Raw genomic sequence first — 14,379 nt, 5'->3', positions numbered from 1 at the left:
ATTTTTTTTTTTTTCTCTTTTTTCCTTACAAAGTCTCATATTCCACTAACTTGCGACAAAAAATAAAAAATTCTAGGAACTCGCCATGCCATTTGGATTCCGTGAGGGGTATGGTGCGTCCATGTGAGATTTTATTTTTTGACACAAGTTAGTAGAATATGAGACTTTGTAAGAAAAAACAAAAACAAACAAAAAATTTCCGCTAACTTGTGCCAAAAAAAATGTCTGAATGGAGCCTTACCAGGGGGGGGGGGGGTGATCAATAACAGGGGGGGTGATCAATGACAGGGGGGTGATCAATGACAGGGGGGTGATCACCCATATAGACTCCCTGATCACCCCCCTGTCATTGATCACCCCCCCCTGTAGGCTCCATTCAGACATCCGCATGATTTTTTACGGATCCATGGATACATGGATCGGATCCACAAAACACATGCGGACGTCTGAATGGAGCCTTACAGGGGGGTTATCAATGACAGGGGGTGATCAGGGTAATCAGGGTGACCACCCCCCTGTCACTGATCACCCCCCCTGTAAGGCTCCATTCAGACATCCGCATGATTTTTTACGGATCCATGGATACATGGATCGGATCCACAAAACGCATGCGGACGTCTGAATGGAGCCTTACAGGGGGGTTATCAATGACAGGGGGTGATCAGGGTAATCAGGGTGATCACCCCCCTGTCACTGATCACCCCCCCTGTAAGGCTCCATTCAGACATCCGCATGATTTTTTACGGATCCATGGATACATGGATCGGATCCACAAAACGCATGTGGACGTCTGAATGGAGCCTTACAGGGGGGTTATCAATGACAGGGGGTGATCAGGGTAATCAGGGTGATCACCCCCCTGTCACTGATCACCCCCCCTGTAAGGCTCCATTCAGACATCCGCATGATTTTTTACGGATCCATGGATACATGGATCGGATCCACAAAACGCATGTGGACGTCTGAATGGAGCCTTACAGGGGGGTTATCAATGACAGGGGGTGATCAGGGTAATCAGGGTGATCACCCCCCTGTCACTGATCACCCCCCCTGTAAGGCTCCATTCAGACATCCGCATGATTTTTTACGGATCCATGGATACATGGATCGGATCCACAAAACGCATGTGGACGTCTGAATGGAGCCTTACAGAGGGGTTATCAATGACAGGGGGTGATCAGGGTAATCACCCCCCTGTCACTGATCACCCCCCCTGTAAGGCTCCATTCAGACATCCGCATGATTTTTTACGGATCCATGGATACATGAATCGGATCCACAAAACGCATGCGAACGTCTGAATGGAGCCTTACAGGGGGGTTATCAATGACAGGGGGTGATCAGGGTGTGTATTTGGGTGATCACCCGCCTGTCATTGATCACCCCCTGTAAGGCTCCATTCAGACGTCCGCATGTGTTTTGCGGATCCGATCCATGTATCCATGGATCCGTAAAAATCATGCGGACGTCTGAATGGAGCCTTACAGGGGAGTGATCAATGACAGGGGGGTGATCAATGACAGGGGGTGATCAGGGAGTGTATATGGGTGATCACCCGCCTGTCATTGATCACCCCCCTGTAAGGCTCCATTCAGACGTCCGTATGCTTTTTGCGGATCCGATCCATGTATCCGTGGATCCGTAAAAATCATACGGACGTCTGAACGGAGCCTGACAGGGGGGTGATCAATGACAGGGCGGTGATCAATGACAGGGGGGTGATCAGGGAGTTTATATGGGGTGATCATGGGTGATCAGGGGTTTATAAGGGGTTAATAAGTGACGGGGGGGGGGGGGTGTAGTGTAGTGTAGTGTGGTGTTTGGTGCGACTGTACTGACCTACCTGAGTCCTCTGGTGGTCGATCCTAACAAAAGGGACCACCAGAGGACCAGGTAGGAGGTATATTAGACGCTGTTATGAAAACAGCGTCTAATATACCTGTTAGGGGTTAAAAAATTCGGATCTCCAGCCTGCCAGCGAGCGATCGCCGCTGGCAGGCTGGAGATCCACTCGCTTACCTTCCGTTCCTGTGAGCGCGCGCGCGCCTGTGTGCGCGCGTTCACAGGAAATCCCGGCCCTCGCGAGATGACGCGTATATGCGTCGTCGTGCGCAGGGCTGCCACCTCCGGACCGCACATCTGCGTTAGGCGGTCCGGAGGTGGTTAAAAACATATATTCTTAATTGATTGCATATATTTAACAGTTAGATATGGAAAATATGTTGTCATATTCATATTTTATTTGACATTCAGATAAAAATTATAACAATGCACTGGAAGGTTTACCAGGTGCTTGATGAAGAGTCATCTCTTATTTTTATGAAAAAGGAGGATGGTTACGGGAGGATTATGAGCTATTAATTCAAAAAGGAAAGGATTTATATTGGCCAAATCATAGCAATGAACACTATGAGTTCATTTTGTGCAATCCGGATGGAACAAGATGGAAAAAACTGGAATTTTTAATTGAACACAAAACACTAGGAGAAAATAGAGAAGTTTGGAAACGTAACTTTTATATTGGTATGAAAAAAAAAGGTATGCGTTAACAATATGTATCCTTGAAATATTTTTTTTAGCAATATTAAACATACATTTTTTTTTTTTTAAGAAATGTCTGCTAATGTCATTCCAAGTTTTGCAGTAGAGGCATGTTCATCAGAAAATGCAGATAATTTCTCCAACCTGGTAAGTAGTATGTTTAAAGCAAATCAAATCACCAGTGACCTCCCTATCCAGCTGTTTGCATAGATACATAAGCACTGATTCATCTGATTAAAAGTCTGTTTCTTTTGCTGATCCGAGGACCTGCTCTTGAGTTATGATACTCTTATTATGCAAATTAGGCCTTTTGTGCAATTATGACACTCTTCTTCTTTTTGCATTCATGCTCTACACGTTTGCCAGCCCCTCCCTTGTTGTTTTGCCACTGCTGGCCCTGTCAATCAAAGAAGAAAGGTCTGGCCACAGAAAGGAGCAGAGCGGAGGAAGCAAAGTGTGGAGCTCTGGACACAGCTAGCTCTAAATTCGACATAACTTTGTTAAAAGTTGCTCAATCTGGATAAAAATCACATCCCGAAACAGGACCTCATTCTGCACCTGAGGATATCTTTTGGAGCGGATTTTATTGAAATTTGATATTGCGGCCTGTGGGACAGTCTAGAGCATCGGACTAAAGTAAGTAGTTTAGCACACAAGCAGATCCCCGACTGCTTTCGCAAGCTAACTAACGCTTATATACTATTGGTGGACAGATAGATCTGCCTGTTTGAGGAAGATCTTCCTCCCTTTGATATAAATGCAACCCCTGTAGTCTTGAGGGCCCATTAGGTATGTGCGGTTTATTGATGAGAAACACCCGCCCGAATCACCGGCATTCCTGATATCCAACCCCAGCAGACCTAACCGTTGATGATCTACTGATAAAGAGGGAGAAAGTTTGCAGAGGCGCTGGAACTGGAGCTATAATAGAAGCCGATGCCGGGAGATCGTTATCAGAGTTGCAGGAGGATCGCTGCGAATATAAGAGGAAAAGCTGTTTAGTCTGCGCAGTACCCGCTCGTCACCGGAGTGTAGCCGATTCAAGTGCTGGGACATAGAACTAACAGTCAGCTTTAATTAAACCCCGGTAATTCCTTGTGGCCATAAGATACCTCTCCAGGGACTCTTTATATGATCGCATTGCCGAGGAGGTCCCGCTGCTGAGCCGCAACTAAGGATTATTAGCCGCTGGCTCTGGGGACACAACGTTGGATTACAGAAAGAACTACATCGCAGCAGAGGTCCCACTGCTGGCTGGAGCCGCATCGCTACAAAAAGTGCCGTACCCAGGTTTACACACGATTCACTCAGCTTCCCGGTTGCAGGTCTGCTGAAGCAGAACCAAACAGAATAACATCTGACTGGGGGTTACAGCAGAGCCGCTTGAAGTGGTAGAAAGATAGACAGGACCTGAAAAGATCGCGGCGCATGGTGGAGAGAGAACTCCTGTTTGTGAATACAAGCGACAGCTCCTGCGATCTAACAGCCGGACCGTTTGAGTCAGTACATCGCTGCTAGTGCCCGACTGCCTGTAAGAGACGCAGCGCTACAAATAGTGAATATTAGCTGCCGTTTTCAGGGATACTCTGTGGATCGCAAGTTCAATCGCATGAGACAGATTCACTGAACCAGTGACAAATCAAGTTGGCACTTAACTAAGAGCATTGAATGGGACCATTGTTTGCTCCACCGGCTGCTAAAACTACTGAGACCCGGTCCCTGAACTCCCGAGCAGATCAAGCTACCGGATCCCAAATAGAGCGCTCTTACTGACAGTCTCTATAGCGCATTCCTAAAAGTGCATCGCAAGCTACCTCTGCTTAAAATAAAAAGACAAGTGGATGTGAAGAGCCGGCGGTGTACATAAATATCACCCAACTACCTCGCTGGTGCCCTGCAGATAATCGAGCCAGAGACAGCGTTGCATAAAAGAACAGCAAGAGTACGGCTGAAGAGTACTGAAGATAAGAGCGGATTGCGATCTTCACCCGAACTTAAAAGAAAGCAGTGACGGCCCCTCTATTAAGAGCCTGAGGGGACAGAAGACCGACACAAGAGGACTCTCTATATATCGGTGGAATTGATCGCACTGCTAAGGAGGTCCCGCTGCTAAATCACAAATAAGGATTACTAACTGCCGGCTCTGGGGACGCATTGTTGGATTGTAGGAGGAACGACACTGCAGCGAAGGTCCCATTGCTGACTGGAGCTGCACCTCCGCAAAGTAAGTGTTAATTAGAAGCGCTGAGTGTGTCTCCCTGAGCGCTCTTGTTAGCAGAGCTGACAGGCGGGCATAAGCAATATAGCGCTGATCGGGACTGACACAGGGGAGCCGACTGATGTGTGGGGCGAATGCCCTTATAATATAACACAGATCGGCGACAACACTTTGTAGCAACACCAATAAACTAGTGCCTAGCATACCTGGGTCAGTGATCGGTGAATTGGAGTCAGTGAGCCAAGAAACACTAAGCTAAATACAAACATAAAAACGGCAGCTAAATAAAAGACATAAACACTGCTAGCTGATGTGCAGTAAAGTAAAAAGCGCTACTGAAATAATCACATAGCGTTGACATAGAGACGCTTTCTCTTATACTGCCTAACATCTCTGTGTAGCCCTGTGAAAATAAAGCCGCTGGCCAATAGAATATAGGGGCAGCTGCACTACATTGGCAGGACTTTCATTTCCCTTCAAGTGCCATAAAAATCAGCTTTGAGGAACGCGGCTGGGTGCGGAGGCCTCGTCCGGTACCCTGTCTGCGGAACAGAGCTATATTATTTGGCAAAGGAGATATTTAGTGAAACGCTCGGCTCTTACTTACTTTGCGCAATTTAAAGGGGATACACTCCTCTTTGCAAAATCAAGTGCACCAGTTATCCTCCTATTTATACAGTCTAGAATAATTTCAGTGGTCACATTAGTCTAACCTATCAAACATGTGCTAATAGCAATAATTAGGGGGATCTGCCTAAAGAATATTATGCGCATGTGATCACCATGTAAACTTGTCTAACTCAAGAAATCGACTTAAGCAGAAACGCCAAGCCTTTAAATAGATATTTGCATATTGAGTGAGATTACCTCCAAAATAATGGCCAAGCCCAGGAATCTAATGGAAGGTGGGAAAACCTCCGGGACTCCCAGTGTTTCTAGGTCACAAAAGCTCAGTCCAGATGCCCCGCAATTTGTACAGGAAAAAACATCTAAGGTTCTTGACAAATATCAAAAAGAAGCGAGATATGTTTCAGATTCATAGGAAGAATCTATACAGGAGCAAGATTACCTTATACAACATATCAAAAACTTACCCACTATAGAAAATATCCAAGGACTTTTCAAGGACTGGTTCACACCATTAAAAAGTGATCTATCCGAGATCAAGACAGATCTCAAACATTTGAATGATAGAATAGACTCCATTGAGGTCGCACAGCAAACTGAAATTTTCAATCTCCAAATGCATATAGACGACCTGGAGAATCGCTCTAGGCGAAACAATTTACGTATTAAGGGCATGCCAGAATCAGTGGATGATAAAGATGTGCCAAAAGCCCTTACTTCAATTTTTCTGGAACTTTTAGGAAAAGAGGATGATTTTGACATAGGCCTGGAGAGGGCACATAGTGTATATCGGCTGAAATCAGTCTCAGCAGACTCTCCAAGAGACATTCTCTGATATATTCTGAGTTTCTCCATAAAAGAAGAGATACATAGAAAAGCAAGATTCGAAGATACGAAGGGGGTACAATCTTAATTTTTCAAGATCTCTCTAGACTCACCCTGGAGAAACGGAGGCAACTTATCCCACTGATGAGGTCCTTAAGAGAGAAAAGTATTAAGTACAGGTGGCTGTACCTGTTTGGACTATCAATTAATCTCAATGGGAAACAGCTGACGGTGCGCTTACCAGAAGATTTAGCTTTTTCATTAAACAAATTGGAGTTAACCCACATCTCCATTCCGGAATGGCTGCCCGAGGAATCACCTCCCTCACCACCGGGTCTCCCTAGCATCTCCAAGTAGGGCCGGATCTCGACTCCGCAGATGAGAAGAAGGGATGAAGAAGGTCTACATCGCCCTAGAGCCCCAAAGAAACAGGCGAGAGATTCTACACCATCTTCCAGACATCATACACCCGGTTGACAATATGGGTGACATATCCTTTTCACTAAGTCTATATATTTCTATGATATATGATTACTTTAGTCTGTTACTACATTTATCTTTAAATACACTCTCACCTGTAAAAGATAGTTGTTAGTATGTGCCATTGAGGGAACTCTTTCAACTATTTTGGGATACAGACAACGGAAATTTAGGTATACTTGATGTAATATGGTAGAAGGTTTTACTGATTAATGTTCTCTAATGTTACAAGTCTTATCATTTACCAAATTCTCTATTTAGAGGTTCTTTGTTGATGATTTGGTCTGAGGTCACTGGAACCCAGAGAGTACCCCCCATGGGGACGCCTTGGGACTCCCAGAGACCCCTGACCTTCCTTTTAACATGAAAAGATAAGATTTTCAGTTAATTTACAGTTAATACATGGTTATCTGATTATTATTTGTCTTAGGGCATTTTCTCCCCCCTCACTACAGGTGTAAGAACTCTACTGATACCGTGACTACCACATGAGTCAATGAGGTGGACTCAGCGGTATCTTATTGAAAGCACATAATTGTCTTTTTTCTCCCCCCTATCCTTGACAGTACCACACGGTCAGTGTGGTAGGAACTCAGTCCCTCTATTGTTAGGAGGACTGACACTGTCAATACCTTTTTTTGGTACTATTCCTCTGCTGTTTGGAGGAGTACCTACATCTATTTGCATTTTTTTATAGGTTGCACAACCTCCCCAAATACTTACATCCTCTAATTACCCCCCTTACTGCGTAGCCGTCAAATCAGTATTTTCATTTATAAGCTCATATAGATATTTGAGAAGAGTTGATTTAAAGTAATTAATTTATTATTTTACTTTTCCTTTTCCCTACCTTGCCCCTTATATATTTCCTTCATATTCCTCCCCGGGTGATCTAACGCACAGTCTTTTCAAAGTAAATAATCTACTGAAATGCCCGACCTACACTGTGTTTCGTTCAATTCTAATGGGTTAAACATCCCATCTAAGAGAGGTCAAGTTTTGCATTTTTTAAGAAAAAGCATGTAGATGTTTTGTTTCTCCAAGAAACCCACTTTCGCAAAACTTTCACACCAGTAATGAAAAACAATTACTATAAGGTATGGTTCAATGCACACCACTAAAGAAACAAAAAGGTGTCTCGATTGTTTTTGGCAAAAATGTGGAATTCAGTTATACATTTGCAAAAGGATATATTGGTGAAACATTATATACCTTTGCAAACATATATGCACCAAACAAAAAACAGGTGATCTTCTTGAGGTCCGTTTTTAAACTACTTAGCACATTTAGTGAAGGCTACCTACTGGTTGGTGGAGATTTCAATATTGCTCCCGACCCTAGCATTGATTCCTCCTCTGGCAGGTCTAATTACTCAAAACAAAAGCTAAAAAGGTTTGGAGCCATGTTGGAGGAACACCTACTAGTTGACATTTGGAGGGTGAAGCATCCAAACACAAGAGACTATTCTTTCTATTTGCACACTTTCCAATCACACTCAAGGATAGATTTTTTCCTAATAAATCAAAAGGATATAGGTCTGGTCCAAAAATCAGATTAAGATATTCGGTTGCTATCAGATCACGCTCCTATTTTTATGTTGTTCAATACCGATCACTCTAGTAAAAGATTTAATAGTTGGGTCTTAAACGAAAGCTTACTAAACAACAAAAAAACAAAAAGTATGTCTCCAAGGAGTTAGAACATTTTTTCAGGGAAAACAGGACAGAAGGTATAAATAATTCTGTAATTTGGGAAACTCATAAGGCGGTAGTGAGAGGTGTACTAATGAAAATTGTGGCTAAAGAGAAGAGGGATAGAGAGAGACAAGTGGAGACACTTCTCAAACAAATTAGGTCCCTTGAGAAAACTCTCAAAATTGCGCTAGACAAAAAAATTGAAATAAAACTTGCGGAACTCAGGACAAGTGTTAAGACTATTATGGATCACACTTTTCAAAGGTACGTTTACATGGCTAAATATAGACACTATCTCTACGCCAATAAGTGCGGTAAGGAACTTGCTAGATTAGTAAAAAAAAGAGAGAGCTAGAAATAATATAAACAAGATTTAAAATAGCTCTGACCAAATTATACAAGACTCTAGCGAGATAGCTTCTGTATTTAGAGAGTACTATGAGAAACTGTACAATTTAAATTCCACAGAGTCACCAAAGGATAGAGATACCAGGTATAACAAGATCAAAAAATACTTAGGAAATATTACACTCCCCAGCCTGACCCTGGAACAACAAAATTCATTAGATGCCCCATTTACCATAGAGGAGGTCCTTAAGGCCATAAAGAGTCTTAAAATGGGTAAAAGTCCGGGCCCTGATGGACTTACAGCATGCTACTACAAAAAATGTAAAGATATTTTTGCCCCTCGCCTAGTGGAATACTTTAATTCGGTGGGAAAGGATGAGTCATGTAGGGAGGAATCTCTTCTCGCTCATATCACAATACTGCCTAAAGAAGGGAAAGACCCGACTGACTGTTCAAACTACAGGCCTATCTCGCTGTTAAATGTTGATCTAAAGCTGTATGCGGCATTATTGGCGGGTAGGATTGGACCTTTAGTAGGCTCTCTTGTCGGAGGTGACCAGGTGGGTTTTATACCTGGCCGAGAGGCTAAAGATAACACAACAAGTGTTACACTTAATGCAATTTGCTAAAGTTAAACACATTCCCACAATCCTGGTCACCTCTGACGCTGAGAAGGCATTCGATAGGTTAAATTGGATTTACCTTCGAAATGTACTTCTTAAATTTGGTTTCCCTGAAATCTTTATAGATAAAGTCATGGCCCTATATACGATTCCCAGTGCGAGAATCAAGGTAAATGAGGTCTTGTCTGACCCTTTCTCTATCAAAAATGGGACGAGGCAGGGATGCCCTCTGTCACTGCTTTTATTCATTCTCTCCCTAGAACCATTTCTGACCAAAATCAGATCAAATGTGAGTATAAATGGCCTGAACACAGGTTCGGAAGAGCATAAAATAGCGGCCTATGCGGACGACACCCTATTCGTAGTGACAAACCCGAGATCCTCATTACCGATTTTGATTGATGAGTTTACACTTTTTCAGGAAGTGTCAGACTTCAAAATGAACCTGGCCAAATCCGAAATCTATAACATTAACGTTCAGTCCAATGCCTGGGAGGAAATTATTTCATTGAGTGCTTTGAAACCCACTCTAGATGCTTTCAAATATCTGGGGGTCAATCTTTGTCATAATATGGGAGAATTATACAAATTAAACTTCCCCAAAATTCTCAAGCAGACTAAAGAGCAACTTAAGGCTTGGGAAGATCTCTGGCTTTCTTGGTTAGGTAGAATAAATATTATTAAAATGACTATAGTCCCTAGGATTCTGTATCTTGTACAAACACTGCCCATTAATATTCCCAAAGATTTTTTTTAACAAATTTAGGAGATTATTAGCAAAATTCATTTGGAAAGGCAAAACCTGTAGGTTATCTTACTCACCAGAGCCAGAAAATGTGGAGGGGTCAATCTCCCGGACATCGAGAAGTATTATAAAGCTGCATGGCTTTCTAGGTCTTTTGAATGGTTTCTCCATCCGATAAGAAAAAAATGGGTATCAGTGGAAAATGATCTTGCGGGAATAAACCTATGGTCTATGCTTTGGAAGACTTCTACCTTTCCAAAAAGATTAAAGGGAATAAAAAATACAATAACCAAAGAAACAATTAGGAAGTGGCACTCTTTAAACGCTGTGTTACATTTTGTTCCGGAATTATTCAGAGAATCACCAATTACCTACATTATTCCAACCTCTTGGGTATTCTGGCATGACAATTTGAAAATTAATGCTAAGGGGGAGGTGATTCCTTTGAAGGCACTATGGTTCAAGGGGAGACCGATAGGAAAATCAGAATTGAGTTTGCTTATTGCTTGTCAGAATATCTCTGAGGAGCAGTATGAGAGGTTGCTGCATTTTCTAAAAACTTTTGAGGTTCCCATCCCACCCCTTTGCGAAAACACATGGTGGCTCAAAATAATTTCTTCTAAAACTCCTATGCCTCGTATTTTCTCAAAGTGTTATGAGCTGATTAATACTCCCTACAGTGAACCGGAATTTTTTAATAGCTGGAACAAAGAACTCCAACATAAACTTTCAGAAACTCAGAAAATAGCAATACTTAGTAATGCGTTCTCCAATTCTCCAGCATACAACTATCAGGAACTCCAGTATAAAATTACCACCAGATGGTATAGAACCCCTTTGTTGCTAAGCAGATACAATCCAGAAGTTTCTAGTGCATGCTGGAGATGCGGACAAGGCATTGGTAACTATGAACATATATGGTACTCATGCCCCTCTATAACCCCCTTTTGGAGGGACATATGTAATGTAATTAACAAGATTTTTGATACGGATATTGCTCTGTCTGTTAATTTGGTTCTATTTAACTTATACAATACGCACTAACAAGATGTGAAATCAGACCTATGTAATTATATCCTAAATGTAGCTAAGATACTTGTTCCAAGGAGATGGCTTCAAAAAGATCCTCAGACATTGAATGACTGGTTCTCCGAATTTTTCAAAGTCTATAATTTTGAAAGGAAAAGATGGCTTACTGCACACAAACCTGAGAAGTTTGAGAAGATCTGGGAAAAGTGGTTAACAGCTTTGATATCGGACATTATTTCTTCTGTGGGTTATACTGCTGAACACTAACTTTACCTAGGTAGTTTAGGTTTCAATAGAGACTAGTGTATTATTACAGTCGCACTCGCTTAAAGAGGACCTTTCACCAAAAAAATAAAAATTAAACTAAAGACATAGCGTTACTTACATGCCCCGGGTATTGCTTCATCATTAATTCATTTTTCTTTCTGTGCCCCCGTTTGTCCGCTATGCCCCCTGGAATATTTCCCGCCATGTATGCTAATGAGCTAGGCTCAACTGGGCTGGCGTTAAAAGTTCTCCCGGGAGTGCCATCAATCTTCTCCCTGGCACGGAGAGCATCCAATCAGCGCGCTCCGTTCTTAGCCAGGGAGAAGACGTTCCAGTTCTCGCGAGATTCTCGAGAACTGGAGCGATTTCATCTATCCGGAGCCGGCACCATCTTGCATTCCCTCGCTGAGCATCGGAGAAGCGTCAGAGGCAGCAGCAGCTAGACAACGAGCAAGTTGTTCCAATGTACCCGCCTAGACAAACGAGCATTAGTTCTGTGTGGCAAACCCCCATTGCAACAAGCATGATGGGGGTGAAACTCCCCCACAACAACCACCCCCCCCCATCCCTATGGCAACGAGCATGATGGGGGTGATTCCCCCCTCCCCTATGACAACGAGCATGATGGGGGTGATTCCCCCCCTCCCCTATGGCAATGATAATGATGGGGGTGTTCCCCCACACCCCTATGGCAACAAGCATGATGGGGGTGATCCCCCTCCCCTATGACAACGAGCATGATGGGGGTGATCCCCCTCCCCTATGGCAACGAGCATGATAGGAGTGATCCCCCCACTCTCCTATGGCAATGAGCATGATGGGGGTGATCCCCCACTCCCCTATGGCAATGAGCATGATGGGGGTGATCCCCCCTCCCCTATGGCAATGAGCATGATGGGGGTGATCCCCCCTCCCCTATGGCAATGAGCATGATGGGGCTTTTCCCCCCTCCTCTATGGCAATGAGCATGATGGGGGGTGATCCCCACCTCCCCTATGGCAATGAGCATGATGGGGTTATACTCCCCCCACAAGCAGAACCCCACCCTATGGCAACGAGCATGATGGGAGTTATACTACCCTCCCACAACAACCCAACCCACCCCTATGGCAACGAGCATGATGGGGTGGTGGGGGGGTTATACTCCCAACCCCCCCCCCCTCCTCCCACAACACTGGATTGAGGAAGCCATTTATACTATTTTGTCTTACTCTGGGACATGATAAAACCCATTCTAGTCTGTGCATTCCCAAAAACTGTCTTCCCGTCTGCCCATATGTTTTTCTAAATTCATGCAATCGCATGCTCCACTGATTATTAAGTGTTCTTGCATAGCAATGATATATATTATCATATATTATATATATTATTCTTATTATAGCCAAATTTGCCACCCTAACTCCTCCCACAGTTTTTACACTACATAGGCAAAAATTTACCAAAACGTGCAGATTGTTCCCGATCGGATTGCTATCACTTTGTGGAACGTTTCGCCGAATGGTTCACGGAATATCGTGGTTCTTGTGGCGAAAGTTGTCCCATAGGAATGAATGGCAAAGCTAGAGTGGGAGCTGGTAAAAGCTGAAAAATCAGGACTGATTTCTAAACTGCCACCACTCCCTCATTTTCAGGCCCACCTACACAAATCTTATATCAAAACGTTCAGCTATCCCTGCTGACACTAAAAATGTCCACGGCTAAGCAATCCAAGTTTTTCCCATTGACTTTGACAGGGAAAATTTTCAAATTGCTCCCAGTTGCACAGATTTGAAACTAAAGTCACCAAACTTGGGTCACTTAGTCATGGGGTCCGACTTTTAGGTGCACCCACTCCGACCCTTAGGTGCAACCACCCCAACGATTAGGTGCACCCACCCCAACCCTTAGGTGCAACCACCCCAACGATTAGGTGCACCCACCCCGACCCTTAGGTGCAACCACCCCAACTTTTAGGTGCACCCACCCCGACCCTTAGGTGCAACCACCCCAACGATTAGGTGCACCCACCCCGATTCTTAGGTGCAACCACCCCGACTTTTAGGTGCAACCGTTCCACAGTTACTCCAGCCAATCCAACTACACAACAGTTACTCAAGCCACTCCACCCAGTTACTCCGCCCACTCTAGTTGTAAGCTACTGGTGGAGGCAAGAACACTTCACACAATTTCCCCAAAAATTGTAGCTTTTCTAGATTATTCTTATTATAGCCAAATTTGCCACCCTAACTCCTCCCACAGTTTTTACACTACATAGACAAAAATTTACCAAAACGTGCAGATTGTTCCCGATCGGATTGCTATTACTTTGTGGAACGTTTCGCCGAATGGTTCACGGAATATCGTGGTTCTTGTGGCGAAAGTGGTCCCATAGGAATGAATGGCAAAGCTAGAGTGGGAGCTGGCAAAAGCTGAAAATCAGGACATGATTTCTAAACTGCCACCACTCCCTCATTTTCAGGCCCACCTACACAAATCTTATGTCAAAACGTTCAGCTATCCCTGCTGCCACTAAAAATGTCCACGGCTAAGCCATAGTCCTGATAGTTTTCACAATATGACCATTTGTTTGCAACTCACGCCGTCCATTGACATTCATTAAAACTCCACTCTGCAAAGCTCACATTTGAAGGGCAATTTCTAAACTGCGACTTTGCCTTCATTGTTAATATTGCAGAGACATACTATGCAACAATATAAAGCTCTTCGCTGTAGGATTTACAGTTAATAAAATACGACCGTTTGAAGAATGAAAAGTAATCAGGAGAGGCAAAATACTCTGACCTGTGCCAGGCTGGAGCAGCAAAGAAAGAGGAAGTGATGTCATAGATAGGGCCTTTTGTACACCTACTGACTTTTCTGATTGGTTGTTGTGTTTCTGTGCTGCTGGGGATTTTCAGTAAAGAGAGTTATGCAAATGTGAAGCCTGTCATGTGGTAAAATTAGAGCTGTGTGAATATCATCATGCCATCTGCAAAGATGCGC

At 43.6% G+C, this 14,379-nt stretch overlaps 1 protein-coding gene across 1 annotated transcript in view; it reads left to right on the top strand.

Moving 5' to 3' along the window:
• The window catches only part of LOC122935411, a 47,337-nt gene extending 41,116 nt beyond the window's left edge, over positions 1–6,221 (top strand). Inside the window, exons 8-10 of the mRNA XM_044291182.1 lie at positions 2,254–2,335; positions 2,612–2,688; positions 5,802–6,221. Coding sequence (XP_044147117.1) covers positions 2,254–2,335; positions 2,612–2,688; positions 5,802–6,221 — 579 coding nt within the window. The remainder of the gene's footprint in view (positions 1–2,253; positions 2,336–2,611; positions 2,689–5,801) is intronic.
• The last annotated feature ends 8,158 nt before the right edge of the window (positions 6,222–14,379 follow it).

This window comes from Bufo gargarizans, chromosome 4 (genome assembly GCF_014858855.1).
Source record: "Bufo gargarizans isolate SCDJY-AF-19 chromosome 4, ASM1485885v1, whole genome shotgun sequence".
Taxonomy (NCBI): Eukaryota; Metazoa; Chordata; class Amphibia; order Anura; family Bufonidae; genus Bufo; species Bufo gargarizans.
This window is presented reverse-complemented; position numbering and strand designations above follow the sequence as displayed.